General features: G+C 46.2%; 2 protein-coding genes across 3 annotated transcripts in view; one reads left to right on the top strand and one right to left on the bottom strand.

Moving 5' to 3' along the window:
- The window catches only part of LOC143766658 (uncharacterized), a 113,589-nt gene extending 86,783 nt beyond the window's left edge, over positions 1-26,806 (top strand). The window contains exon 7 of one of the 2 annotated variants that reach the window (XM_077254485.1): positions 25,240-26,806. In XM_077254485.1, coding sequence (XP_077110600.1) covers positions 25,240-26,681 — 1,442 coding nt within the window. In that variant the 3' untranslated portion in view covers positions 26,682-26,806. Of the gene's footprint in view, positions 1-25,236 lie in introns of both variants that reach the window. The other variant, XM_077254484.1, reaches the window with a different exon arrangement.
- LOC143766657 (uncharacterized) overlaps positions 1-27,449 on the bottom strand; it is a 1,190,188-nt gene that overhangs the window by 545,182 nt on the left and 617,557 nt on the right. The window lies entirely within an intron of this gene.

The raw sequence follows: 27,449 nt of genomic DNA, 5'->3' as shown, positions 1-27,449 counted from the left end.
AACCAAGCGATTCCAGCCAGCGTCCTTCATTCAGACTCCAGCCAAAGCAGAGTGGACCTCCTGAAACACGGGGTGGTACTGAAAGAGGTACCCCAGCTTGGTAGATCCCGTTACACTGGTGGCAGACAGCGGGATATGATACACCTACAGGAGGAAAGGAATGAATAGAGAACAACTACCAGAAGTTAAAGAGGACTACATTAAAAGATCTGGTGGAAGCCCGAGGGTTGATCGCCAGCAAAACAAAAGCGGATTTGATAGCAGCCATCATGGAACACGACAGTGCAGCCCCCCAATGTGAACGTGGAGGAGACTGAATTCCAGAGGGAGGTAAAGAACAGACTGGCATTCTATGGCCCAAACCCTGCAGTAGAGATCATACGAGAGGTGATGGCTGATGTGCGTACTGATCTGAAGGAAAAGATGGCCGAGCGGACCAGGATAGAGCTGGCCAAGATGGAGATGGCAGAGCGGAGAGAGGAGAGTCAGCGAGCAGGGGGAGCTCTGGCCTCCAACCAGGTACCTTCAACAGTAAGCCACAAAAAGATCCAGTATAATGCCTTCCGACAGTTGGGGGAGGCAGAGGAAGACATTGATGGCTTTCTGCAGGACTTTGAGCGGCAGTGTGCCCTTCATCAAGTGAAGCCGGAGGAATGGGTTCAGATTCTGGCCAGCAAGCTGACAGGCCGGGCAGCGGACGCCTATCGCACGGTACCTGATGAGGACTGTATGGACTATGAGCAGATCAAAGAAGTGATCTTGGCCCGGTATGCGCTGACACCAGAGGCATACCGCCAAAAGTTCTGCGGACTTATAAAACGAGTAATCGATACCCACGCTGAATGGGCCTGTAAATTACGGTGGTCACTGCTACAGTGGGTACAAGGGAGCCAAGCAACCACTAAGGAGGACGTCCTCCAGCTCGTCTTGTTAGAACGATTCTTTAGTGGACTAACCCCCGAGACACAGGAATGGCTTCGGGACAGGCGGCCAACGACTCTTGAGAAAGCCGCTCGTCTGGTCGATGAACATCATGATGCCAGGAGGCCACAGTTGTCCGGATCAAAGATGGTCACTAGGGGCCCGCCCATGGACCTGGAGGGCCCCAAACCACCAAAGATTGTAGAGGGACCAGCTAGAAACCCGGCCTACCACAGTCCCCTGGGGCGCGATGCCACACCTGCCGTCAGCTGGGCCACCTGCAAAGACAATGTCCCAACCGGACTCAGCATACCCAGTGGCCAAAGGCGGGAACAGATACCTTCAGCCAGGCTGCTGTACACTGTTACCAAGGCGAAGCTGACCCTGCATTGGGGGCTACGACTAACCAAGGGGTGAAAGAGGTGGAGGATTTGCCTGCAGACGTCTTGCTGGGAAATGACTTGGGGCCCATGTTGTCTGCATTCTCGGTTGCTCATCTGGCTGAGACATATCCTGTGACCACCCGGAGACCAGCTCGAGCTGCGGAGGCGGAATCACACTCAGAGGAGGCCCAGGTAAGACATCCCAGCCCTACACGTATTCCCATAGCCAGACACATTTCTTGGGCCACCCCAGATGAATTTAAGAGGGATTTACTTGAGGATCCTTCATTGGAGGGATATCATGTGAAGGCACAGGAGGGGAGAGGGGTACTGGAAGGGGAACAGTTTAAATGGAAGCAGGGACTGCTCTACTGGATCACAGAGCAGCACCACACAGTGACGAGCCCCACTATGAAACGACAGCTGGTAATTCCCAAGAAGTATAGGCAGGAGTTACTGCAAATCTCTCATGACATACCCTTGGCCGGGCACTTCAGCGTCAGTCGCACCAGGCATTGTCTGACACAAAACTTCTTTTGGCCGGGGGTAACCTATGATGTTTGTCAGTACTGCCAGACCTGTGACAGTTGCCAGCGCATTGGCAAGAGGGGAGATCGATGCAAGACCAAATTACGCCCCCTCCCCATTGTGGAGGAACCATTTAGCCGAGTAGCGGTCGATCTGATAGGGCCGTTAGCCAAACTCAGTCCGTCAGGGAAAAGGTATATATTGACAGTGATAGATTATGCCACACGGTATCCAGAGGCGGTTGCGTTACCTACCATACTGGCAGAGATGGTGGCTGACGCCCTGCTCCAGGTGTTCTCACGGGTTGGATTTCCCCGGGAGATTATCTCGGACCAGGGTACCCAGTTTACAGCAGAGGTGACCAACCAACTGTGGAAGCTGTGCGGCGTAAAGTCCATTAGAAGTGCCCCGTACCACCCGCAAACCAATTGGTTGTGTGAACGCTTTAATGGGACATTAAAACAACTAATTGGGACTTTTACCAGGACCTACAGGGACTGGGAGAAATTCTTGCCACACCTCCTGTTTGCCTATCCTCCTCCGTTCGAGCTGGTATATGGGAGATGGGTAAGGGGACCCCTAGACTTAGTGCTAGAACACTGGGAAGGGGAGGGCCTCATAGAAGGATTACCTATTGTACCCTATGTGCTGGAATTCCGGGACCGCCTACAGGAGCTGACCCAGGCTGTACGTGAGAACATGCAGGTGACCCAGCAGCGCCAGTGCGTATGGTACGATCGGAGGGCCAGAGAGCACACCTTGGAAATAGGACAGAAGGTCCTGGTGTTAGAGCCAACTAGGCAGAACAAGTTCCAAGCTGCATGGCAGGGGCCCTACCAGGTAGTGGGGAAAATAGCTGACACAACCTATAATGTCGCCGATTGATACACAGTTACATAGTTATTAAGGTTGAAGGAAGACTTTAAGTCCATTTAGTTCAACCCGTAGCCTAGCCTAACATGCCCTAACATGTTGATTCAGAGGAAGGCAAAAAAAAACCATGTGGCAAAGAGTAAGCTCCACCTTGGGGAAAAAAATTCCTTCCCGACTCCACATACGGCAATCAGACTAGTTCCCTGGATCAACGCCCTATCAAGGAATCTAGTGTATATACCCTGTAACATTATACTTTTCCAGACCCTGTTATTATGGAGTCTTTAAAGATTAAAAATAAACCAAGGGTTATCTGCATGTTCCACGTGAATATGCTGAAGCCCTACCGGGAGCACCCTGAAGAGGTAGTGGCCATCTGTGCACCTGAAGCAGAGGATTTAGCCAGACTTCCCTTGCCAGATGTCTTAGGGGAAAGGACTCAGTCTAAAACATGGGACCAGGTACACTTGGGTGAAGACCTAGGCCCCTGGGAGAGACAGCAGGCGGAGGAGTTGTTGAGGCAACAACAGGATGTTTTCGGGGAGACCAGGATACATTCTCCTGGTACAACACAAGGTTGAGACCCAGGAACAGACCCCCCTGCGACAAAACCCCCTCCGCGTCTCTGAGTCTGTACGAGAGGGGATGCGAAGAGATACAAGAGATGTTGCGTTTAGGGGTCATTGAAGAGTCATATAGTCCCTGGGCAACCCCCGTAGTGTTAGTGCCCAAGAAGGATGGGACTACACGGTTTTGTGTTGACTATCGTAAGCTCAATGAGAAACCAGTGACGGATGCATATTGTTATGATCCTTAGTGGTTGAGGATCACAAATTACTCCAGCAAGGTGACTAAACATAGGACTAGCTCTAGGGAGGTGGAAAACTGGACTGACCGCAAAACTGAACCTATCCAAACACACTAGAGGTAGCCGGTGAACGTGCCTAAAATCCTAGACGTCTCGAGCCAGCCTGAGGAACTAACTACCCCTAGAGAGAAAGAAAGACCTCTCTTGCCTCCAGAGAAATAATCCCCAAAGATATAGAAGCCCCCAACAGATAATAACGGTGAGGTAAGAGGAAGGCACATACATAGGGGTGAAAGCAGATTCAGCAAAAGAGGCCCACTAATTCTAGATAGCAGAAAATACAAAAGGGGTCTATGCGGTCAGTAAAAAACCCTTACAAAATATCCACACTGAGATTTCAAGAACCCCCGCACCAACTAACGGTGTGGGGGGAGAAACTCAGTCCCCTAGAGCAACCAGCAAGCAAGAAATCACATTTTAGCAAGCTGGACAAAAAAACATGATGAACGCTGATAATCAGAAAATGAACAAACAAGAACTTAGCTTGTCTTGGAGTGACTGGGAGCAAGGTAATCACAAGGAATCTGAAGAGCACTGAATACATTGATAGCAGGCAAGGAACTGAGTATCCAGGTGAGCTAAATAGGAAACCGAACAAGGATAACGAACCAGCTGATGAAGCCAACCTGCAGAAAGACAACACTACACAGTACCGCTTGTGACCACTAGAGGGAGCCCAAAAATAGAGTTCACAACAGCATATCCCATGCCGCGTGTAGATGAGTTGTTAGACCGGCTGGCGGGGGCAAAGTATTTGACCACCATCGATCTATGCAAAGGCTACTGGCAGATTCCCCTTAGTCCTGACGCTATTCCCAAGTCGGCATTTGTCACACCGTTCGGCTTATTCCAGTTTCGAGTTATGCCATTCGGGATGAAGAATGCCCCGGCGACCTTCCAGAGGCTGGCTGACCGGCTTCTGGATGGTCTCCAGGACTATGCTTGTGCCTACCTGGACGACATCGCCATCTACAGTGCGACATGGGAAGAGCATCTAAACCGCCTAGAGACAGTATTGGACAGGATCCACCAGGCCGGAATCACTCTGAACCCAAACAAGTGTCACGTGGGCAAAGCAGAGTTTCAGTATTTAGGGCATTGGGTGGGAAGTGGGAAACAGCGACCAGAACCAGCCAAGATTGAGGCCATAGCCAAATGGCCCACCCCACACACTAAAAGCCAGGTCATGGCGTTTCTAGGGACAGCGGGGTATTATAGGAAATTCGTTCCTAATTACAGCAGCATAGCCAAGCCCCTTACTGATCTGACCCGTTAGAACCAACCCCGCCAGGTAACCTTGACCCCAGAGTGTGAGGAAGCCTTCCGCCAACTAAAGGACGCCCTCACCATTACCCCTGTATTGGCCGCACCCGATCCAACTAAATGTTTCCTTGTTCACACAGACGCTTCTATGTTTGGATTGGGGTCAGTACTGAGCCAAGTCAGGCCGGGCGGCCAAGAACACCAGGTAGCTTACCTGAGTCGGAAACTACTGCCCCGTGAAGTAAGCTATGCGGCCATCGAGAAGGAGTGCCTGGCGGTAGCAAGGTAGTCACAAGGAATCTGAAGAGCACTGAATACATTGATAGCAGGCAAGGAACTGAGTATCCAGGTGAGCTAAATAGGAAACCAACCAAGGATAACGAACCAGCTGATGAAGCCAACCTGCAGAAAGACAACACTACACAGTACCGCTTGTGACCACTAGAGGGAGCCCAAAAATAGAGTTCACAACAGTACCCCCCCTTGAGGAGGGGTCACCGAACCCTCATCAAGACTCCCAGGGCGATCCGGACGAGCCGCGTGGAATGCGCGAACCAAATCGGACGCATGAACATCAGAGGCGACAACCCAGGAATTATCCTCCTGACCATAGCCCTTCCACTTAACCAGATACTGAAGTCTCCGTCTAGAGACACGAGAATCCAAAATCTTCTCCACCACGTACTCCAATTCGCCCTCGACCAGCACCGGAGCAGGAGGCTCAACAGAAGGAACCACAGGCACCACATACCTCCGCAACAAAGACCTATGGAACACATTATGGATGGCAAACGATGCCGGGAGATCCAAACGAAAAGACACCGGGTTAAGAATTTCCAAGATCTTATAAGGACCGATGAAGCGAGGCTTAAATTTAGGAGATGAGACCTTCATAGGAACATACCGAGAAGACAGCCACACCAAATCCCCAACACGAAGTCGGGGACCCACACCGCGGCGGCGGTTGGCAAAGCGCTGAGCCTTCTCCTGTGACAATTTCAGATTGTCCACCACTTGGCTCCAAATTTGCTGCAACCTATCCACCACAGAATCCACCCCAGGACAGTCAGAAGACTCAACCTGACCCGAGGAAAAACGAGGATGGAAACCAGAATTGCAGAAAAAAGGCGAAACCAAGGTAGCAGAACTAGCCCGATTATTAAGGGCAAACTCGGCCAATGGCAAAAAAGTCACCCAATCATCCTGATCAGCAGAAACAAAACATCTCAAATAAGTCTCCAACGTCTGGTTAGTTCGCTCGGTTTGGCCATTAGTCTAAGGATGGAAGGCCGACGAAAAAGACAAATCAATGCCCATCTTAGCACAAAAAGTTTGCCAAAACCTGGACACAAACTGAGATCCTCTATCAGACACAATATTCTCAGGAATGCCGTGCAAGCGAACCACATTCTGAAAAAATAGAGGAATCAAATCGGAGGAGGAAGGCAGCTTAGGCAAGGGCACCAAATGGACCATCTTGGAAAAACGATCACACACCACCCAGATGACAGACATTTTCTGAGATACTGGAAGATCCGAAATAAAATCCATGGAAATGTGCGTCCAAGGCCTTTTCGGGACAGGCAAAGGCAAAAGCAAACCGCTGGCACGAGAACAGCAAGGCTTAGCCCGAGCACAAATCCCACAAGACTGCACAAAGGAACGCACATCCCGCGATAAGGAAGGCCACCAGAAGGACCTAGCCACCAAATCTCTGGTACCAAAAATCCCAGGATGACCCGCCAACACCGAAGAATGAACCTTGGAAATAACTCTGCTGGTCCATCTATCCGGGACAAACAATCTCTCTGGTGGACAACGGTCAGGTCTATCCGCCTGAAATTTCTGCAGCACTCGTCGCAAATCTGGAGAAATGGCAGACAAAATCACTCCCTCTCTGAGAATACCAGCCGGCTCAGAAACTCCCGGAGAGTCAGGCACAAAGCTCCTAGAAAGTGCATCAGCTTTCACGTTCTTTGAACCAGGCAGGTATGAGACCACAAAGTTGAAACGGGAGAAAAACAACGACCAACGAGCCTGTCTAGGATTCAGGCACTTGGCAGACTCGAGGTAAATCAGATTTTTGTGATCAGTCAGGACCACCACACGATGTTTAGCTCCTTCGAGCCAATGTCGCCACTCCTCAAATGCCCACTTCATAGCCAACAACTCCCGATTACCAACATCATAATTTCGCTCGGCAGGCGAAAACTTTCTTGAAAAGAAAGCACACGGCTTCATCACAGAGCCCTCAGAGCTTCTCTGCGACAAAACAGCCCCTGCTCCAATCTCGGAAGCATCAACCTCGACCTGGAAGGGGAGAGAGACATCTGGCTGACATAAGACTGGAGCTGAAGAAAACCAGAGCTTCAGCTCCCGAAAGGCCTCCACGGCCGCAGGAGACCAATTAGTCACATCAGAGCCCTTCTTGGTCAAATCCGTCAAAGGTTTAACCACGCTAGAAAAATTAGCGATGAAACAACGGTAAAAATTAGCAAAACCCAAGAACTTCTGAAGACTCTTAACAGACGTGGGCTGAGTCCAGTCCTGAATAGCCTGGACCTTGACTGGGTCCATCTCCACAGTAGAAGGAGAAAAAATAAAACCCAAAAAGGAGACCTTCTGTACTCCGAAGAGGCATTTTGAGCCCTTCACAAATAAAGCATTAGCACGCAGGACCTGAAACACCATCCTGACCTGCTTCACATGGGACTCCCAATCATCAGAAAAGACCAAAATGTCATCCAGATAAACAATCATAAATTTATCCAGATATTCTCGGAATATGTCATGCATGAAGGACTGAAACACAGAAGGCGCATTAGAGAGTCCAAAAGGCATCACCAAGTACTCAAAATGGCCTTCGGGCGTATTAAATGCTGTTTTCCATTCATCTCCCTGCTTAATGCGCACAAGATTATACGCACCACGGAGATCTATCTTGGTGAACCAACTGGCACCCTTAATCCGAGCAAACAAATCAGACAATAGTGGCAAAGGATAATGAAATTTGACTGTGATTTTATTCAGAAGACGATAATCTATACAAGGTCTCAAAGAACCGTCCTTCTTGGCCACAAATAAGAATCCTGCACCAAGAGGGGGAGAGGATGGGTGAATATGTCCCTTCTCCAACGACTCCTTTATATAACTCCGCATCGCGGCATGCTCTGGTATAGACAAATTAAAAAGTCGTCCCTTAGGGAATTTACTACCAGGAATTAAATTTATAGCACAGTCACAATCCCTATGAGGGGGCAGGGCACTGGACCTGGGCTCATCAAATACATCCTGGTAGTCAGACAAAAACTCAGGGACCTCAGAAGGAGTGGAAGAAGCAATAGACACCAACGGAGTATCGCCATGAATTCCCTGACAACCCCAACTAGACACAGACATAGCTTTCCAATCTAAAACTGGATTATGAGCCTGCAGCCATGGCAGACCCAAAACGACAACATCATGCAAATTATGCAGAACAAGAAAGCGAATCACCTCCTGATGAACGGGAGTCATGCACATGGTCATTTGCGTCCAATACTGAGGTTTATTCTCAGCCAATGGCATAGCATCAATTCCCCTCAGAGGAATAGGAAATTCCAAAGGCTCAAGGACAAAACCACAGCGCCTGGCAAATGACAAATCCATCAGATTCATGGCAGCACCCGAATCCACAAAGGCCATAACCGAGTAGGACGACAAAGAACAAATCAAAGTAACAGACAAAATAAATTTAGGCTGTATAGTACCAATGGTGACAGGTTTAGCGACCTTTTTTAAGCGTTTAGAGCATGCTGAGATAACATGAGCGGAATCACCACAGTAAAAGCACAACCCATTTTGACGTCTATGACTTTGTCGCTCAATTCTGGTCAGAGTTTGATCACATTGCATAGACTCAGGTCTCTGTTCAGAAAATACCGCCAAAGGATGAGCAGATTTGCGCTCCCGCAAACGCCGATCAACCTGAATGGCTAAAGCCATAGAATCACTCAGACTTGTAGGGGTGGGAAACCCCACCATAACATCCTTAATGGCTTCAGAAAGACCTTCTCTGAAATTTGCAGCCAGGGCACACTCATTCCATTGAGTAAGCACTGACCATTTCCAAAATTTTTGACAATACATCTCTGCTTCATCCTGCCCTTGAGAGAGGGCCAGCAACGCTTTTTCTGCCTGATTCTCAAGATTAGGCTCCTCATAAAGCAGTCCAAGAGCCAGAAAAAACGCATCCACATTAAGCAATGCAGGATCTCCTGGCGCCAGAGAGAAAGCCCAATCCTGAGGGTCGCCACGCAACAAGGAGATAACAATTTTAACTTGCTGAGCGGAATTACCAGAGGAACGAGGTCTCAGAGATAGAAATAACTTACAGTTATTCTTAAAATTCTGAAACCTAGATCTATCTCCAGAAAACAACTCAGGAATGGGTATCTTTGGTTCTGACATAGGGCTATGAATAACAAAATCCTGAATACTTTGCACCCGTGCAGTAAGATGATCCACACTAGAAGTCAGAGTCTGAATATTCATGTCTGCAGCTGAGCTCAAAACCACTCAGAGTTCAAGGGGATGAAAGAAGCTAGACAGACTGCAGCAAGGAAAAGCGGGAGGGGAGAAAAAAAATGTACTCAGGTCTTCTTTTAATCCCACTTCTGCGATGAATAAACACTTTTTGGCCTGCTATACTGTTATGATCCTTAGTGGTTGAGGATCACAAATTACTCCAGCAAGGTGACTAAACATAGGACAAGCTCTAGGGAGGTGGAAAACTGGACTGACCGCAAAACTGAACCTATCCAAACACACTAGAGGTAGCCGGTGAACGTGCCTAAAATCCTAGACGTCTCGAGCCAGCCTGAGGAACTAACTACCCCTAGAGAGAAAGAAAGACCTCTCTTGCCTCCAGAGAAATAATCCCCAAAGATATAGAAGCCCCCAACAGATAATAACGGTGAGGTAAGAGGAAGGCACATACATAGGGGTGAAAGCAGATTCAGCAAAAGAGGCCCACTAATTCTAGATAGCAGAAAATACAAAAGGGGTCTATGCGGTCAGTAAAAAACCCTTACAAAATATCCACACTGAGATTTCAAGAACCCCCGCACCAACTAACGGTGTGGGGGGAGAAACTCAGTCCCCTAGAGCAACCAGCAAGCAAGAAATCACATTTTAGCAAGCTGGACAAAAAAACATGATGAACGCTGATAATCAGAAAATGAACAAACAAGAACTTAGCTTGTCTTGGAGTGACTGGGAGCAAGGTAATCACAAGGAATCTGAAGAGCACTGAATACATTGATAGCAGGCAAGGAACTGAGTATCCAGGTGAGCTAAATAGGAAACCGAACAAGGATAACGAACCAGCTGATGAAGCCAACCTGCAGAAAGACAACACTACACAGTACCGCTTGTGACCACTAGAGGGAGCCCAAAAATAGAGTTCACAAACAGCATATCCCATGCCGCGTGTAGATGAGTTGTTAGACCGGCTGGCGGGGGCAAAGTATTTGACCACCATCGATCTATGCAAAGGCTACTGGCAGATTCCCCTTAGTCCTGACGCTATTCCCAAGTCGGCATTTGTCACACCGTTCGGCTTATTCCAGTTTCGAGTTATGCCATTCGGGATGAAGAATGCCCCGGCGACCTTCCAGAGGCTGGCTGAGCGGCTTCTGGATGGTCTCCAGGACTATGCTTGTGCCTACCTGGACGACATCGCCATCTACAGTGCAACATGGGAAGAGCATCTAAACCGCCTAGAGACAGTATTGGACAGGATCCACCAGGCCGGAATCACTCTGAACCCAAACAAGTGTCACGTGGGCAAAGCAGAGTTTCAGTATTTAGGGCATTGGGTGGGAAGTGGGAAACAGCGACCAGAACCAGCCAAGATTGAGGCCATAGCCAAATGGCCCACCCCACACACTAAAACCCAGGTCATGGCGTTTCTAGGGACAGCGGGGTATTATAGGAAATTCGTTCCCAATTACAGCAGCATAGCCAAGCCCCTTACTGATCTGACCCGTTAGAACCAACCCCGCCAGGTAACCTTGACCCCAGAATGTGAGGAAGCCTTCCGCCAACTAAAGGACGCCCTCACCATTACCCCTGTATTGGCCGCACCCGATCCAACTAAATGTTTCCTTGTTCACACAGACGCTTCTATGTTTGGATTGGGGGCAGTACTGAGCCAAGTCAGGCCGGGCGGCCAAGAACACCAGGTAGCTTACCTGAGTCGGAAACTACTGCCCCGTGAAGTAAGCTATGCGGCCATCGAGAAGGAGTGCCTGGCGGTAGTATAGGCACTCAAAAAGTTGCAACCATATTTGTATGGACGACAGTTTTCCCTCCTAACGGACCATAATCCCCTAGTCTGGCTTAATCGGGTCTCCGGAGACAACGCCAGATTGCTGCGGTGGAGTTTAGCCCTACAACCTCTGGACTTCACCATCCACTACAGACCCGGCAAACAAAATGGTAACGCCGATGGACTAAGTCGACAAACGGAACTTGTACCAACCCCATAAACTTCGGTCATCCCCAAACCGATCCGTTAAGGATCAGACTGTATGCCGATCGCGTCACTGAAAAGGGGAGCCATGTTACGTAACCACTCAGCACCCAGAATATGTTGTGCAGTTATGTGTATGTATAATAGGTTCCATGTGAGATGCATGTCCCTAATTCCCCTTTTGTCCTCCCCCCCACCTTTGTAATTCCCACAGTAATCATTGGCAGGCTCCAGCCACCTGCGGCTATTGTAATGTATGTCTGGCCTGAAGCTTTTCTATTGACCTGCCCTCTGTATCTGTGTTATATATTCTGTGTCCTGTGAGTAAAGTTTAGTCAGACTGGAAATACGTAGAGAAGCAGTGATCATTTATATGCGCCCATGTAACCAAGCGATTCCAGCCAGCATCCTTCATTCAAACTCCAGCCAAAGCAGAGTGGACCTCCTGAAACACGGGGTGGTACTGAAAGAGGGTACCCCAGCTTGGTAGACCCCGTTACTCTATGAATTAACCCATGTGGAATTATATACTTAGCAAAAAAGTGTGAAACAACTGAAAATTTGTCTTATATTCTAGGTTCTTCAAAGTAGCCACTTTTTGCTTTGATGACTGCTTTGCACACTCTTGGCATTCTCTTGATGAGCTTCAAGAGGTTGTCACCGGGAATGGTCTTCCAACAATCTTGAAGGAGTTCCCAGAGATGCTTAGCACTTGTTGGCCCTTTTGCCTTCACTCTGCGGTCCAGCTCACCCCAAACCATCTCGATTGGATTCAGGTCTGGTGGAGGCCAGGTCATCTGGCGTAGCACCCCATCACTCTTCTTCTTGGTCAAATAGCCCTTACACAGTCTGGAGGTGTGTTTGGGGTCATTGTCCTGTTGGAAAATAAATGATGGTCCAACTAAACGCAAACCGGATGGAATAGCATGCCACTGCAAGATGCTGTGGTAGCAATGCTGGTTCAGTATGCCTTCAATTTTGAATAAATCCCCAACAGTGTCACCAGCAAAGAACCCCCACACCATCACACCTCCTCCTCCATGCTTCACGCTGGGAACCAGGCATGTAGAGTCCATCCATTCCCCTTTTCTGCATCGCACAAAGACATGGTGGTTGGAACCAAAGATCTCACATTTGGACTCATCAGACCAAAGCACAGATTTCCACTGGTCTAATGTCCATTCCTTGTGTTCTTTAGCCCAAACAAGTTTCTTCTCCTTGTTGCCTGTCCTTAGCAGTGGTTTCCTAGCAGCTATTTTACCATGAAGGCCTGCTGCACAAAGTCTCCTCTTAACAGTTGTTGTAGAGATGTGCCTGCTGCTAGAACTCTATGTGGCTTTGACCTGGTCTCTAATCTGAGCTGCTGTTAACCTGCGATTTCTGAGGCTGGTGACTCAGATAAACTTATCCTCAGAAGCAGAGGTCTTGGACTTCCTTTCCTGGGGCGGTCCTCATGTGAGTCAGTTTGTTTGTAGCGCTTGATGGTTTTTGCAACTGCACTTGGGGACACTTTCAAAGTTTTCCCAATTTTTCGCACTGACTGACCTTCATTTCTTAAAGTAATGATGGCCACTCATTTTTCTTTACTTAGCTGCTTTTTCTTGCCATAATACAAATTCTAACAGTCTATTCAGTAAGACTATCAGCTGTGTATCCAGCAGACCTCTGCACAACACAACTGATGGTCCCAACCCCATTTATAAGGCAAGAAATCCCACTTATTAAATCTGACAGCGCAAACCTGTGAAGTGAAAACCGTTCCCGGTGACTACCTCTTGAAGCTCATCAAGAGAATGCCAAGAGTGTGCAAAGCATTCATCAAAGCAAAAGCTGGCTACTTTGAAGAACCTAGAATATAAGACATATTTTCAGTTGTTTGACACTTCTTTGTTAAGTATATAATTCCACATCTGTTAATTCATAGTTTTGATGCCTTCAGTGTGAATTTACAATTTTCAGAGTCATGAAAATGCAGAAAAATCTTTAAATGAGAAGGTGTGTCCAAACTTTTTGTCTGTACTGTATATAGAGGCAGTTAGCAGTGGTAGGTGGTATATAGGGGCAGGTAGCAGTGGTATATAGAGGCAGGTAGCAGTGGAAGGTGGTATATAGAGGCAGGTAGCAGTGGTAGGTGGTATATTATTATTATTTATTGTTATAGCGCCATTTATTCCATGGCACTTTACAAGTGAGGAGGGGTATACATAATAAAAACAAGTACAATAATCTTAAACAATACAAGTCATAACTGGTACAGGAGGAGAGAGGACCCTGCCCGCGAAGGCTCACAATCTACAAGGGATGGGTGAGAATACAGTAGGCGAGGATAGAGCTGGTCATGCAGCGGTTGGTTGATCGGTGGTTACTGCAGGTTGTAGGCTTGTCGGAAGAGGTGGGTCTTCAGATTCTTTTTGAAGGTTTCGATGGTGGGCGAGAGTCTGACGTGTTGTGGTAGAGGGTTCCAGAGTAGGGGTGATACGCGAGAGAAATCTTGTATACGATTGTGGGAAGAGGAGATAAGAGGGAAGTAGAGAAGGAGATCTTGTGAGGATCGGAGGTTGCGTGTAGGAAAGTACCGGGAGATGAGGTCACAGATGTAAGGAGGAGACAGGTTGTGGATGACTTTGTACGTCATGGTTAGGGTTTTGTACTGGAGTCTCTGGGCAATTGGGAGCCAGTGAAGGGATTGACAGAGGGGAGAGGCCGGAGATTAGCGGGGGGACAGGTGGATTAGTCGGGCAGCAGAGTTTAGAATAGATTGGAGGGGTGCGAGAGTGTTTGAGGGGAGGCCACAGAGCAGGAGGTTGCAGTAGTCAAGGCGAGAGATGATGAGGGCATGGACTAGGGTTTTTGCAGATTCTTGGTTGAGGAATGAATGGATTCGTGCAATATTTTTGAGTTGAAGTCGGCAGGAAGTGGAAAGGGCTTGGATATGTGGTTTGAAGGAGAGATCAGCGTCAAGGATAACCCCGAGGTAGCGAGCTTGTGGGACTGGGGAGAGTGGGCAGCCATTTACTGTAATGGATAGGTTCGTTGGGGGGGTCACGTGAGATGGGGGAAAGATGATGAATTCTGTTTTGTCCATGTTAAGTTTCAGAAATCTAGCGGAGAAGAAGGATGAAATACTGGACAGACATTGAGGGATTCTGGTTAGTAGGGAGGTGATATCTGGTCCAGAGATGTAGATCTGTTCGTCATCAGCATAGAGGTGATACTGAAAGCCATGAGATTCTATGAGGTGTCCCAGGCCAAAGGTGTAAATGGAGAAGAGCAGGGGCCCAAGGACTGAACCTTGAGGGACTCCGACAGGTAGGGGGCGAGGTGAGGAGGTGGTGTGTGAGTGGGAGACGCTGAATGTCCGGTCTATTAGGTATGATGAGATCCAGGATAGGGCCAAGTCTGTGATGCCAAGGGATGAGAGGGTCTGTAATAATAGGGAATGGTCCACTGTGTCAAAGGCAGCCGACAGGTCGAGGAGCAGGAGAACAGAGTAGTGTCGCTTGCTCTTGGCGGTTAAGAGGTCATTGGTGACCTTAGTTAGGGCAGTTTCAGTGGAATGGTGTGACCGGAAGCCAGATTGTAAGCGGTCAAAGAGGGAGCAAGAAGAGAGATGGGAGGACAGTTCAAGGTAGACGTGTTGTTCCAGTAGTTTTGAGGCATAGGGGAGAAGTGATATAGGGCGATAGCTAGATACAGAGGATGGGTCAAGAGAGGGCTTTTTGAGGATAGGTGTGATGGAGGCATGTTTAAAGCTTGAGGGGAAAACACCAGTTGTTAGTGATAGGTTGAAGAGATGGGTTAGGGTTGGGATGAAGATTGTGGTGAGGTTTGGGATGAGGTGGGATGGGAGCGGGTCAAGTGCACAGGTGGTGAGATGCGATCTTGAGAGTAGGGTGGCGAGTTGATCTTCTGTAATGGTGGAGAAGTTGGTTTTGGAGGTGGAGGGTAGGGAAGTTGGGAGGAAGGGCTCTGGGGCTTGTTGACCAAAACTGTCCCTGATGTTATCAATCTTCTGCTTGAAGAATGAGGCAAAGTCTTCAGCAGAGATAAGTGGGGAGGGAGGAGTGTCATGGTTCCCAATGGCAGGGACTCAGTCAAAAACGGACTAGCTCTAGGAATGATGGAATCTCAGATGACCGCGACGCTGAACCTAACACGCAACTAATAGTAGCCAGGGGGCGTCCCTACGTTTTATCCATAGACACCTCGCACCAGCCGGAGATCTAGCTACCCCTAGTAGAGGAATAAACAGACCTGACTTGCCTCCAGGGAAACCCCAAAAGTGATAGTAGCCCCCCACATATAATAACGGTTAGGTAAGAGGAAAACACGTACGCAGTATGAATATAGATTCAGCAAAGAGAGGCCCTCTGACTAGATAGCAGAAAATACAAAAGAGGACTTCGCGGTCACCTCAAAACCCTAAACAGCCATCCTGAAATTACTTTAACTCCGTTATCAACTCATGACACCGGAGTAGTAATTTCAGATCACTAGAGCTTCCAGCAGCAAGAGAAATATAAATGCATGCTGGACAAACAAACACAAAAAATGCCAAAGATCCAACTTAGCTGAATTGCAGACTTGGAGCAGGTAGCAAGCAACAGAGGTGCTCTGGTAACATTGATTGCCGGCACTAGAATGACTGAGAAGCCAGACTAAATAGGAAACTCCCAGTTTCCTGATGGGAACAGGTGCAAGACAAAAGTCAGCCAGTACCACCAGTAACCACCAGAGGGAGCCCAAAAACAGAATTCACAACAGTAACCCCCCCTTAAGGAGGGGGCACCGAACCCTCATGAGAACCACCAGGGCGATCTGGATGTGCCCTATGAAAGGCGCGAACCAAATCAGAGGCATGAACATCGGAGGCAGTCACCCAAGAATTATCCTCCTGACCGTATCCCTTCCATTTAACCAAATATTGAAGTCTCCGTCTGGAAACGCGAGAGTCCAAAATCTTCTCCACAACATACTCCAACTCACCCTCCACCAGCACAGGAGCAGGAGGCTCAACAGAAGGAACAACCGGTACCTCGTACCTCCGCAACAACGACCGATGGAAGACATTATGAATGGTGAAAGATGCTGGTAGGTCCAAACGAAAAGATACAGGATTAAGAATCTCCAAAATCTTATAAGGACCTATGAACCGAGGTTTAAACTTAGGAGAAGAGACCTTCATAGGGACAAAACGAGAAGATAACCACACCAAGTCCCCAACGCGGAGATGCTGACCCACACGACGATGACGATTAGCAAACTGCTGAGTCTTCTCCTGAGACAACTTCAAATTGTCCACCACATGACTCCAAATCCGGTACAGTCTATCCAACACCGTGTCCACTCCAGGGCAATCCGAAGATTCCACCTGGCCAGATGAAAAACGAGGGTGAAACCCTGAATTGCAAAAGAAAGGAGAAACCAGAGTGGCAGAACTGGCCCGATTATTGAGGGCAAACTCTGCCAACGGCAAAAAGGCGACCCAATCATCCTGATCAGCAGACACAAAACACCTCAAATAAGTCTCCAACGTCTGATTAGTTCGCTCCGTCTGGCCATTAGTCTGAGGATGGAATGCAGACGAAAAAGACAAATCAATGCCCATCCTGGCACAGAACGCTCGCCAGAACCTAGACACAAATTGAGACCCCCTGTCAGAAACGATGTTTTCCGGGATACCATGTAAACGAACCACATTCTGAAAAAATAAAGGAACCAACTCAGATGAAGAAGGCAATTTGGGCAAGGGTACCAAATGAACCATCTTAGAAAAACGGTCACACACCACCCAAATGACGGACATTTTCTGAGAAACCGGGAGGTCCGAGATAAAGTCCATAGAGATGTGCGTCCACGGCCTCTTCGGAATAGGCAAGGACAACAACAATCCACTAGCCCGAGAACAGCAAGGCTTGGCCCGAGCACAAACATCACAAGACTGTACAAAGGCACGCACATCCCGAGACAGGGAAGGCCACCAGAAGGACCTGGCCACCAAATCTCTGGTACCAAAAATTCCAGGGTGACCTGCCAACACAGAAGAATGAACCTCCGAGATGACTCTACTGGTCCACTCATCTGGAACAAACAGTCTCCCAGGCGGACAACGATCAGGCCTATCAGTCTGAAACTCCTGCAAAGCACGTCGCAAGTCTGGGGAGACAGCAGACAAAATCACCCCATCCTTAAGGATACCCGTAGGCTCAGAATCACCAGAGGAGTCAGGCTCAAAACTCCTAGAAAGGGCATCTGCCTTCACATTTTTTGAACCCGGCAAGTATGAAACCACAAAATTAAACCGGGAGAAAAACAACGACCAGCGCGCCTGTCTAGGATTCAGACGCCTGGCAGACTCAAGGTAAATCAGATTCTTGTGATCAGTCAAGACCACCACCTGATGTCTAGCACCCTCAAGCCAATGACGCCACTCCTCAAATGCCCACTTCATAGCCAAGAGCTCCCGATTACCGACATCATAATTTCGCTCGGCGGGCGAAAACTTTCGAGAGAAGAATGCACATGGTCTCATCACTGAGCAATCGGGACTTCTCTGCGACAAAACCGCCCCCGCTCCAATCTCGGAAGCATCAACCTCGACCTGAAAAGGGAGCGAAACATCAGGCTGGCGCAACACAGGGGCGGAAGAAAAGCGGCGCTTAAGCTCCCGAAAGGCCTCCACAGCCGCAGAGGACCAATTGGCAACATCAGCACCCTTCTTAGTCAAATGAGTCAGAGGTTTAGCAACACTTGAAAACCCAGTTATAAATCGACAATAGAAATTAGCAAAGCCGAAGAACTTCTGAAGGCTCTTCAGGGAAGTAGGCTGTGTCCAATCACAAATAGCCCGAACCTTGACAGGATCCATCTCAACAGAAGAAGGGGAAAAAATATACCCCAAAAAGGAGATCTTCTGAACCCCAAAAATACACTTTGAACCCTTTACAAACAAAGAATTGGCCCGCAAAACCTGAAAAACCTTCCTAACCTGTTGAACATGCGACTCCCAGTCATCCGAAAAAATCAAAATATCGTCCAAATACACAATCATAAATTTATCCAGGTATTTACGGAAAATATCGTGCATAAAGGACTGAAAGACTGAAGGAGCATTAGAAAGACCAAAAGGCATTACCAAATACTCAAAATGGCCCTCGGGCGTATTAAATGCAGTTTTCCACTCATCTCCCTGCTTAATCCGCACCAAATTATATGCACCCCGAAGATCAATCTTAGAGAACCACTTTGCCCCTTTAATACGAGCAAATAAATCAGTCAATAGTGGCAAAGGATACTGGTATTTGACTGTAATCTTATTCAACAGGCAATAATCAATACAGGGCCTCAGGGAGCCATCTTTTTTACCCACGAAAAAAAAACCTGCTCCTAAAGGGGATGAGGATGGACGCATATGTCCCTTTTCCAAGGACTCCTTAATATACTCTCGCATAGCAGCATGCTCAGGCACAGACAGATTGAACAAACGACCCTTGGGAAACTTGCTGCCAGGAATCAAGTCTATAGCACAATCACAATCCCTGTGAGGGGGGAGAGAACTAAGTTTAGGCTCCTCAAAAACATCACAATAGTCAGACAAAAATGCCGGAATTTCAGAGGTAGTAGATGAAGCAATGGAAACCAAAGGTACTTCCCCATGAGCCCCCTGACATCCCCAGCTTAACACAGACATTGTTTTCCAGTCAAGGACTGGATTATGAGTTTGCAACCATGGCAATCCAAGCACTAAGACATCATGCAAGTTATGCAACACAAGGAAGCGAATCACCTCCCGATGGTCAGGAGTCATACACATAGTCACTTGTGTCCAGTATTGTGGTTTATTCCTAGCCAATGGTGTGGAGTCGATACCCTTCAGAGGGATAGGAACTTCCAAAGGCTCTAGGCTAAACCCACAGCGTCTGGCAAAGGACAAATCCATAAGACTCAAGGAAGCGCCAGAATCCACATAGGCATCCACAGTAATAGATGATAATGAACAGATCAAAGTTACAGACAAAATAAACTTAGACTGTAAAGTGCCAATTGCAAAAGACTTATCAACCTTTTTTGTGCGTTTAGAGCATGCTGATATAACATGAGCAGAATCACCACAGTAGAAGCACAACCCATTTTTACGCCTATAATTCTGCCGTTCACTTCTGGACAGAATTCTATCACATTGCATAATCTCCGGTGTCTGCTCAGAAGACACCGCCAAATGGTGCACAGGTTTGCGCTCCCGTAAACGCCGATCAATCTGAATAGCCATAGTCATGGATTCATTCAGACCTGTGGGCGTAGGAAACCCCACCATGACATCTTTAACGGCGTCAGAGAGACCTGCTCTGAAATTCGCCGCCAGGGCGCACTCATTCCACTGAGTAAGCACAGACCATTTTCGAAATTTTTGACAATATATTTCAGCTTCATCATGCCCTTGAGAGAGGGCTATCAAGGCCTTTTCAGCCTGAATCTCCAAATTAGGTTCCTCATAGAGCAACCCCAGTGCCAGAAAAAACGCATCCACATTGAGCAGCGCAGGATCCCCTGGTGCCAATGCAAATGCCCAATTCTGGGGGTCACCCCGCAACAAGGAAATCACAATTTTAACCTGCTGAGCGGAGTCTCCAGCGGAGCGAGATCTCAGAGAAAGATACAATTTACAATTGTGCTTAAAATTCAAAAAACGAGATCTATCTCCAGAAAAGAACTCAGGTATAGGAATCTTGGGTTCTGACATAGGAGCATGTATAACATAGTCTTGGATATTTTGAACCTTAGAAGCAAGAGTATTCAGGTTTGTAGCTAAACTCTGGATATCCATTTCTCAACAGCTGAGATCTGAGCCATTCAGAGGTTAAGAGGAGAGAAAAAAGCAGCAGACTGCAATTATGGCTAGACAGAACTTCTGAGTAAAAAAAAAAAAAGTGTCAAAAACTTCTTTTTTCTCTCTTTCTTCAGCCAATACCTTTAATACATTCGGGCCGGCAATACTGTCATGGTTCCCAATGGCAGGGACTCAGGCAAAAACGGACTAGCTCTAGGAATGATGGAATCTCAGATGACCGCGACGCTGAACCTAACACGCAACTAATAGTAGCCAGGGGGCGTGCCTACGTTTTATCCCTAGACACCTCGCACCAGCCGGAGATCTAGCTACCCCTAGTAGAGGAATACACAGACCTGACTTGCCTCCAGGGAAACCCCAAAAGTGATAGTAGCCCCCCACATATAATAACGGTTAGGTAAGAGGAAAACACGTACGCAGTATGAATATAGATTCAGCAAAGAGAGGCCCTCTGACTAGATAGCAGAAAATACAAAAGAGGACTTCGCGGTCACCTCAAAACCCTAAACAGCCATCCTGAAATTACTTTAACTCCGTTATCAACTCATGACACCGGAGTAGTAATTTCAGATCACTAGAGCTTCCAGCAGCAAGAGAAATATAAATGCATGCTGGACAAACAGACACAAAAAATGCCAAAGATCCAACTTAGCTGAATTGCAGACTTGGAGCAGGTAGCAAGCAACAGAGGTGCTCTGGTAACATTGATTGCCGGCACTAGAATGACTGAGAAGCCAGACTAAATAGGAAACTCCCAGTTTCCTGATGGGAACAGGTGCAAGACAAAAGTCAGCCAGTACCACCAGTAACCACCAGAGGGAGCCCAAAAACAGAATTCACAACAGAGGAGGTGCTGGGGGACGGAGGAGAGAATTGAAGGTGTTGAATAACTGTTTAGAGTTGTGTGACGGAGGATATGAGAGATGAGAAGTAGGTTTGTTTAGCTGTGGCGAGTGTGGTCTTGAAAGTAGTGAGGGACTGTTTGAATGCGATGAAGTGGTCGTTGGAGTGGGATCTTTTCCATCTGCGCTCAGCAGCCCTGGAAGCTCGCCTCAGTTCTTTGGTCAGGCTGGTGTGCCAGGGCTGTCTGTTGATTTTGCGAGCTTTGCTATGTGTAAGTGGGGCAGCAGATTCCAAAGCTACAGCTATTGTGGTGTTATATAGAGCAACAGCGTCATCCGCATTGTGTATGGAACTTATGTCTGTGAGAGGGAGGAGGGATTCAGAGAATGAATGTAGGTCAAGATGTTTAAGATTTCTGCGAGGGTGTGAAAGTTTGTGGGGTGGGGACTCTAGACATGGAGTGGAGAGAGATGAGAATGTGAGAAGGTTGTGGTCAGAGAGAGGAAGAGGTGAGTTAGAGAGGTTAGATAGGGAGCAGAGGCGGGTGAAGATGAGGTCAAGTGTGTGACCTTCTTTGTGAGTGGCTGCAGAAGACCATTGAGTGAGGCCGAAGGAGGAAGAGAGAGATAGAAGTTTAGTGGCAGCTGAGAGGGAAGTGTCAATGGGGATGTTGAAATCGCCCATGATGATAGTGGGGATGTCTGCAGAAAGGAAATGAAGTAGCCAGGTGGTGAAGTGGTCAAAGAAGATGGTGGCTGGCCCTGGGGGGCAGTAAATGACAGCCAGTTGGAGGGGGAGTAGATGCTCACAGAGTGCACCTCAAAGGAAGGGAGGGTAACAGAGGGTGGCAGTGGGATTGGGGTGAAGGAGCAGTTATCTGACAGGAGAAAACCAACTCCTCCGCCATGCTTGCTGCTGGGGCGGGGTGTGTGAGAAAGGTGGAAGCCACCGTAAGAGAGTGCAGCAGGAGAGGCTGTGTCAGAAGGGGTGAGCCAGGTTTCGGTGATGGCGAGGAAGGAAAGTTTGGTAGTAACAAAAAGATCATGGATGTAGGAAAGCTTGTTACAGACAGAGCGAGCGTTCCACAGAGCTCCTGTTAGTGGGACTGGGGAAGCGTAGGCTGGGTGAATGGGTATAAGGTATATAGGGGCAGGTAGCAGTGGTAGGTGGTATATATAGGGTCAGGTAGCGGTGGTAGGTGGTATACAGAGGCAGGTAACAAGTGGTAGGTGGTATATAGAGGCAGTTAGCAGTGGTTCGTGGTATATAGGAAATAGATCAATGGCTGCACTCAAAATTTACTGTGCTAAGACAAGGAAATGTGCAATATATGAAATGTGAATAGCATAATGGCTAGGGAAATTTATGAAAAAACACATGAGATTCTTAGCACAATATTTGGCCAAACGTTTTGAGTGCAGCCATTGATCTATTTGCTATATGACTTTTTTTGGTTATGCACCAGTTCAGATTATATTGTTGTTCAGTCAGTTTTCTTATACTTAGTATATATTATTTTTCTGTCTTGAACGCCTCGCCCTTCACCATGCTGTGATTTTAATTACATCCATACACAGTTGGTTCTGAGCTCCCTATAAAAGCAGGCTTTACCATGTTATTAGCCATAGGTAAGTGTTCACACTAGGCAGTCAGCTCAGTTACCCATCCGATCTGAGATCACCTTGACGTTTTGGTGGATGGGCTCACAACATTTGGCCAAATATTGTGCTAAGAATCTCATGTGTTTTTTCATAAATTTCCCTAGCCATTATGCTATTCACATTTCATATATTGCACATTTCCTTGTCTTAGCACAGTAAATTTTGAGTGCAGCCATTGATCTATTTGCTAAATGACTTTTTTTGGTTATGCACCAGTTCAGATTATATTGTTGTTCAGTCAGTTTTCTTATACTTAGTATTTATTATTTTTCTGGCTTGAACGCCTCGCCCTTCACCATGCTGTGATTTTAATTACATCCATACACAGTTGGTTCTGAGCTCCCTATAAAAGCAGGCTTTACCATGTTATTAGCCATAGGTAAGTGTTCACACTAGGCAGTCAGCTCAGTTACCCATCCGATCTGAGATCACCTTGACGTTTTGGTGGATGGGCTCACAACGTTTGGCCAAATATTGTGCTAAGAATCTCATGTGTTTTTTCATAAATTTCCCTAGCCATTATGCTATTCACATTTCATATATTGCACATTTCCTTGTCTTAGCACAGTAAATTTTGAGTGCAGCCATTGATCTATTTGCTATATGACTTTTTTTGGTTATGCACCAGTTCAGATTATATTGTTGTTCAGTCAGTTTTCTTATTCGTGGTATATAGGGGCAGGTAGCAGTGGTATATAGGGGCAGGTGGTATATATAGGGTCAGATAGCAGTGGTAGGTGCATAATATAAATTAACAAAACATGTACTTACCTTCCCTCCACTCCAAGGAAGTGATGCATCCTGTTCAGAGCAGAGCAGTGACGATCTCCCTGCTGTGCTCTGAACAGGTCGGCTGTGAGCAGTGATTGCAGCCTGTGCTGTAATACTAAGTACAGGCTGCTTAAAGACTATGGAAAAACGACTACATTCAGCACAAACTTAGATTATATGACCACAGCCCGGAAAAATTGCGTATTTATTTGACAAAAAAAGGAAATTATATTTTCGTTCATGCGGTCTGATAAAAAAAACAACACTTGCATGGTAAATAGACAAAGACAGTCAAAAATCTCTCAAAAAGGTTCAGAAATGAGTAGGTGTTCTAGATTTGTGTACTGCAAATCACTTTCTCGACGAAGCCCCCAAATGTAGTCCCCCATCATGTTTTCGTTATACTGTGCTTGGTAACGACGTTCAAATTCCAATATACAGTATAGATCAAAAGTTTGTACACACCTTCTCATTTAAAGATTTTTCTGTATTTTCATGACTATGAAAATTGTACATTCACACTGAAGGCATCAAAACTATGAATTAACAAATGTGGAATTATATGCTTAACAAAAAAGTGTGAAACAACTGAAAATATGTCTTATATTCTAGGTTCTTCAAAGTAGCCACCTTTTGCTTTGATGACTGCTTTGCACACTCTTGGCATTCTCTTGATGAGCTTCAAGAGGAAGTCACCGGAAATGGTTTTCACTTCACAGGTGTGCCCTGTCAGGTTTAATAAGTGGGATTTCTTGCCTTATAAATGGGGTTGGGACCATCAGTTGTGTTGAGCAGAAGTCTGCTGGATACACAGCTGATGGTACTACTGAATAGACTGTTAGCTGCTTTTTTCTTGCCATAAGGCCGGGATCACACATGCGAGAAACACGTCCGTACCTCGCATGTGAAAACCAAGCTCTGGCCCCGGCACTTGGGAGCGGAGCGTGCAGCTCCATGTGTTCCTATGCGGCCGCACGCTCCGCTCCACAGTGCCGGCGCCAGAGCTTGGGTTTCACATGCGAGACACGGACGTGTTTCTCGCATGTGTGATCCCGGCCTAATACAAATTCTAAGTAAAGAAAAACAAGCGTCTCATAAATATTTTTCCTAATGTTCAAAAAGCCATTTTGCTATTCATATTTCATGTGTTTCATATTCGACATGCTTTGGCACGATAGAGTGCAACCTTTTGTGTACTAGATCTAAATCATTGAAATTCTACAAAATAAAGCACTGCTATCTAAATGAGCAGCAATTGTTCACCTTACCTTCAAGAGTTTTCTTGCAATATTTGCATGTGAAATGAGGTTCGCAGGACTTATCTTGATCCCCGACAGGCATGCCGAAATATGCCTTGTAGGCCTCGCACATCTTACGACATGTTTTCATGGAATACTTTCTCGCTCTTATAAATTGTCCACACTCGTAGCAAAATGCATCTGCTGGGCAACCTCTTGATGCCATCTAAAAAAATAAATAAATAATAGCTCTTTAACTACGATTCGTTATTCTCTTACTCAGAAATAACAAACCTAAATGTTGGTTCGAGAAGAAAAGTTTTGGTGGAACAACATCTATTTTCTATTTGTTTTAGGCATAACGAGTTAGAAAAACACACTTTCTACCCAGGAAAAAAATTGTTTCATAGTGTAATTAAAGTTTTTTTTACATAGCTTGCCATTTTTATGGACAGTTTAAGTAGAAATAATCAAAAATATAAAACTCAAGGATATTTTATTAAAACAAATTTTTTTTTATCTTAGCAGATGACTGTACCAGGAGATCAAAGGGACAGCTGACATCTTCAATTTTTAAATCTGATGATTTTGAGATCGTACAAGATACAACTGAAGTGATTGCTGTTACTCCAGATATATCATCCTCCTGCCACAGCAAAGATCTGTCATCTAATCCTATGAAACAGGTCCCATCTTCTGATTCATTACTGACTACTAAGGAAAAACAAAATCACAAAAGAGGCATTAAAAAACAAACTGCTCCTAAAGCAAAGAAGTCATTTTCATGTTCAGAATGTGGGAAATGTTTTACCTTCAAAGAGAAACTTGTTAGACACCATAGAACTCACACAGGGGAGAAGCCTTTTTCCTGTTCAGAATGTGGGAAATGTTTTGCATGTAAATCACATTTTGTTAGACACCAAAGAACTCACACGGGTGAGAAGCCTTTTTCATGTTCAGAATGTGGGAAATGTTTTAGCCAGAAAGAGAATCTTGTTAGTCACCAGAGAACTCACACAGGGGAGAAACCCTTTTCATGTTCAGAATGTGGGAAATGTTTTAACCAGAAATCAGATTTGGTAAATCACCATAGAACTCACACGGGGGAGAAGCCTTTTTCCTGTTCAAAATGTGGGAAATGTTTTACCTACAAAGGGAATCTTGATGAACACCAAAGAACCCACACAGGGGAGAAGTCTTTTTCCTGTTCAGATTGTGGGAAATATTTTAACCGGAAAGCGCATCTTGTTAGACATCAGAGCAGTCACACAGGGGAGAAGCCTTTTTCATGTTCAAAATGTGGAAAATGTTTTAACCAGAAATGGCATCTTGTAAGTCACCAGAGAGCTCACACAGAGGAGAAGCCTTTTTCCTGTTCAGAATGTGGGAAATGTTTTGCATGTAAATCACATTTTGTTAGACACCAAAGAATTCACACGGGTGAGAAGCCTTTTTCATGTTCAGAATGTGGGAAATGTTTTAGCCAGAAAGAGAATCTTGTTAGTCACCAGAGAACTCACACAGGGGAGAAGCCTTTTTCATGTTCAGAATGTGGGAAATGTTTTAACCAGAAATCAGATTTGGTTAATCACCATAGAACTCACACGGGGGAGAAGCCTTTTTCATGTTCAAAATGTGGGAAATGTTTTACCTACAAAGGGAATCTTGATGAACACCAAAGAACCCACACAGGGGAGAAGTCTTTTTCCTGTTCAGATTGTGGGAAATATTTTAACCGGAAAGAGCATCTTGTTAGACATCAGAGCAGTCACACAGGGGAGAAGCCTTTTTCATGTTCAAAATGTGGAAAATGTTTTAACCAGAAATGGCATCTTGTTAGTCACCAGAGAACTCACACAGGGGAGAAGCCCTTTTCCTGTTCAGAATGTGGGAACTGTTTTGAGCGGAAATCGCATCTTGTTAGACATCAGTGCAGTCACACAGAGGAGAAGCCTTTTTCATTTTCTTAATGTGGGAAATATTTTACTTGGAAATCAACTGTTAATAAACATCAGAGACGTCACATATAGGAGAAGCCTCTTATGTTCATAATGTTGGAATAGTTTTAAACAAAATTGAATCTTCTTAAATGGGTTGTCTCTTGTCATTCATGTTTGCTGAAAAAAAGGATAAAACTGAACTTTATTAATTCCAAATGTAAAACTATACCCATAATTCACCCTCTGGAGGTTATTTAGTCAGTGGGTGACTAATAGAAAAAACATGTACCCCACAGTTCAGTATATAGGGTGAGGTGACGTATACACACTCACTCTCCAAGCCTCTCATTTCTACAGGTTTCATCATCCTCACCAAAGGCGACTCACCAGGATATATATATTATTGACCTATAATATATATTATATTGACCTATATTCAAGTGAGACTAGACAAAAAAAAAAGCTAAAATCATGTGTCATGTTATCCGAAACAGAATACTAGCCACATATTGGCAGATCCCAGATCTCAAACTATATACTTTGTAAGTTTATACGCCACTCCAGTGTCAGGAATAGATAGTATGTGACAATACAGTATAATTCTTGTGTTTTCCTCCTATAGGGACTGCCCTAGTTTGGTATTGTAAGCTGTTAATTAGTAGTGCAGACAAATTGTCCTAAAATAAACTCCATTTTTGGACGGCCCAATATGTACCACTCAGGGAAAACTTACCTGCTCCAAAGATCAATAGCAGCTTCTAACTAATGGCCATGCTGCGGTCTGTCAAGGAATGAGTG

Source organism: Ranitomeya variabilis, chromosome 4 (genome assembly GCF_051348905.1).
Source record: "Ranitomeya variabilis isolate aRanVar5 chromosome 4, aRanVar5.hap1, whole genome shotgun sequence".
NCBI lineage: Eukaryota > Metazoa > Chordata > Amphibia > Anura > Dendrobatidae > Ranitomeya > Ranitomeya variabilis.
The sequence above is the reverse complement of the archived record's forward strand: the minus strand, read 5'-3'. Positions and strand labels throughout refer to the sequence as shown.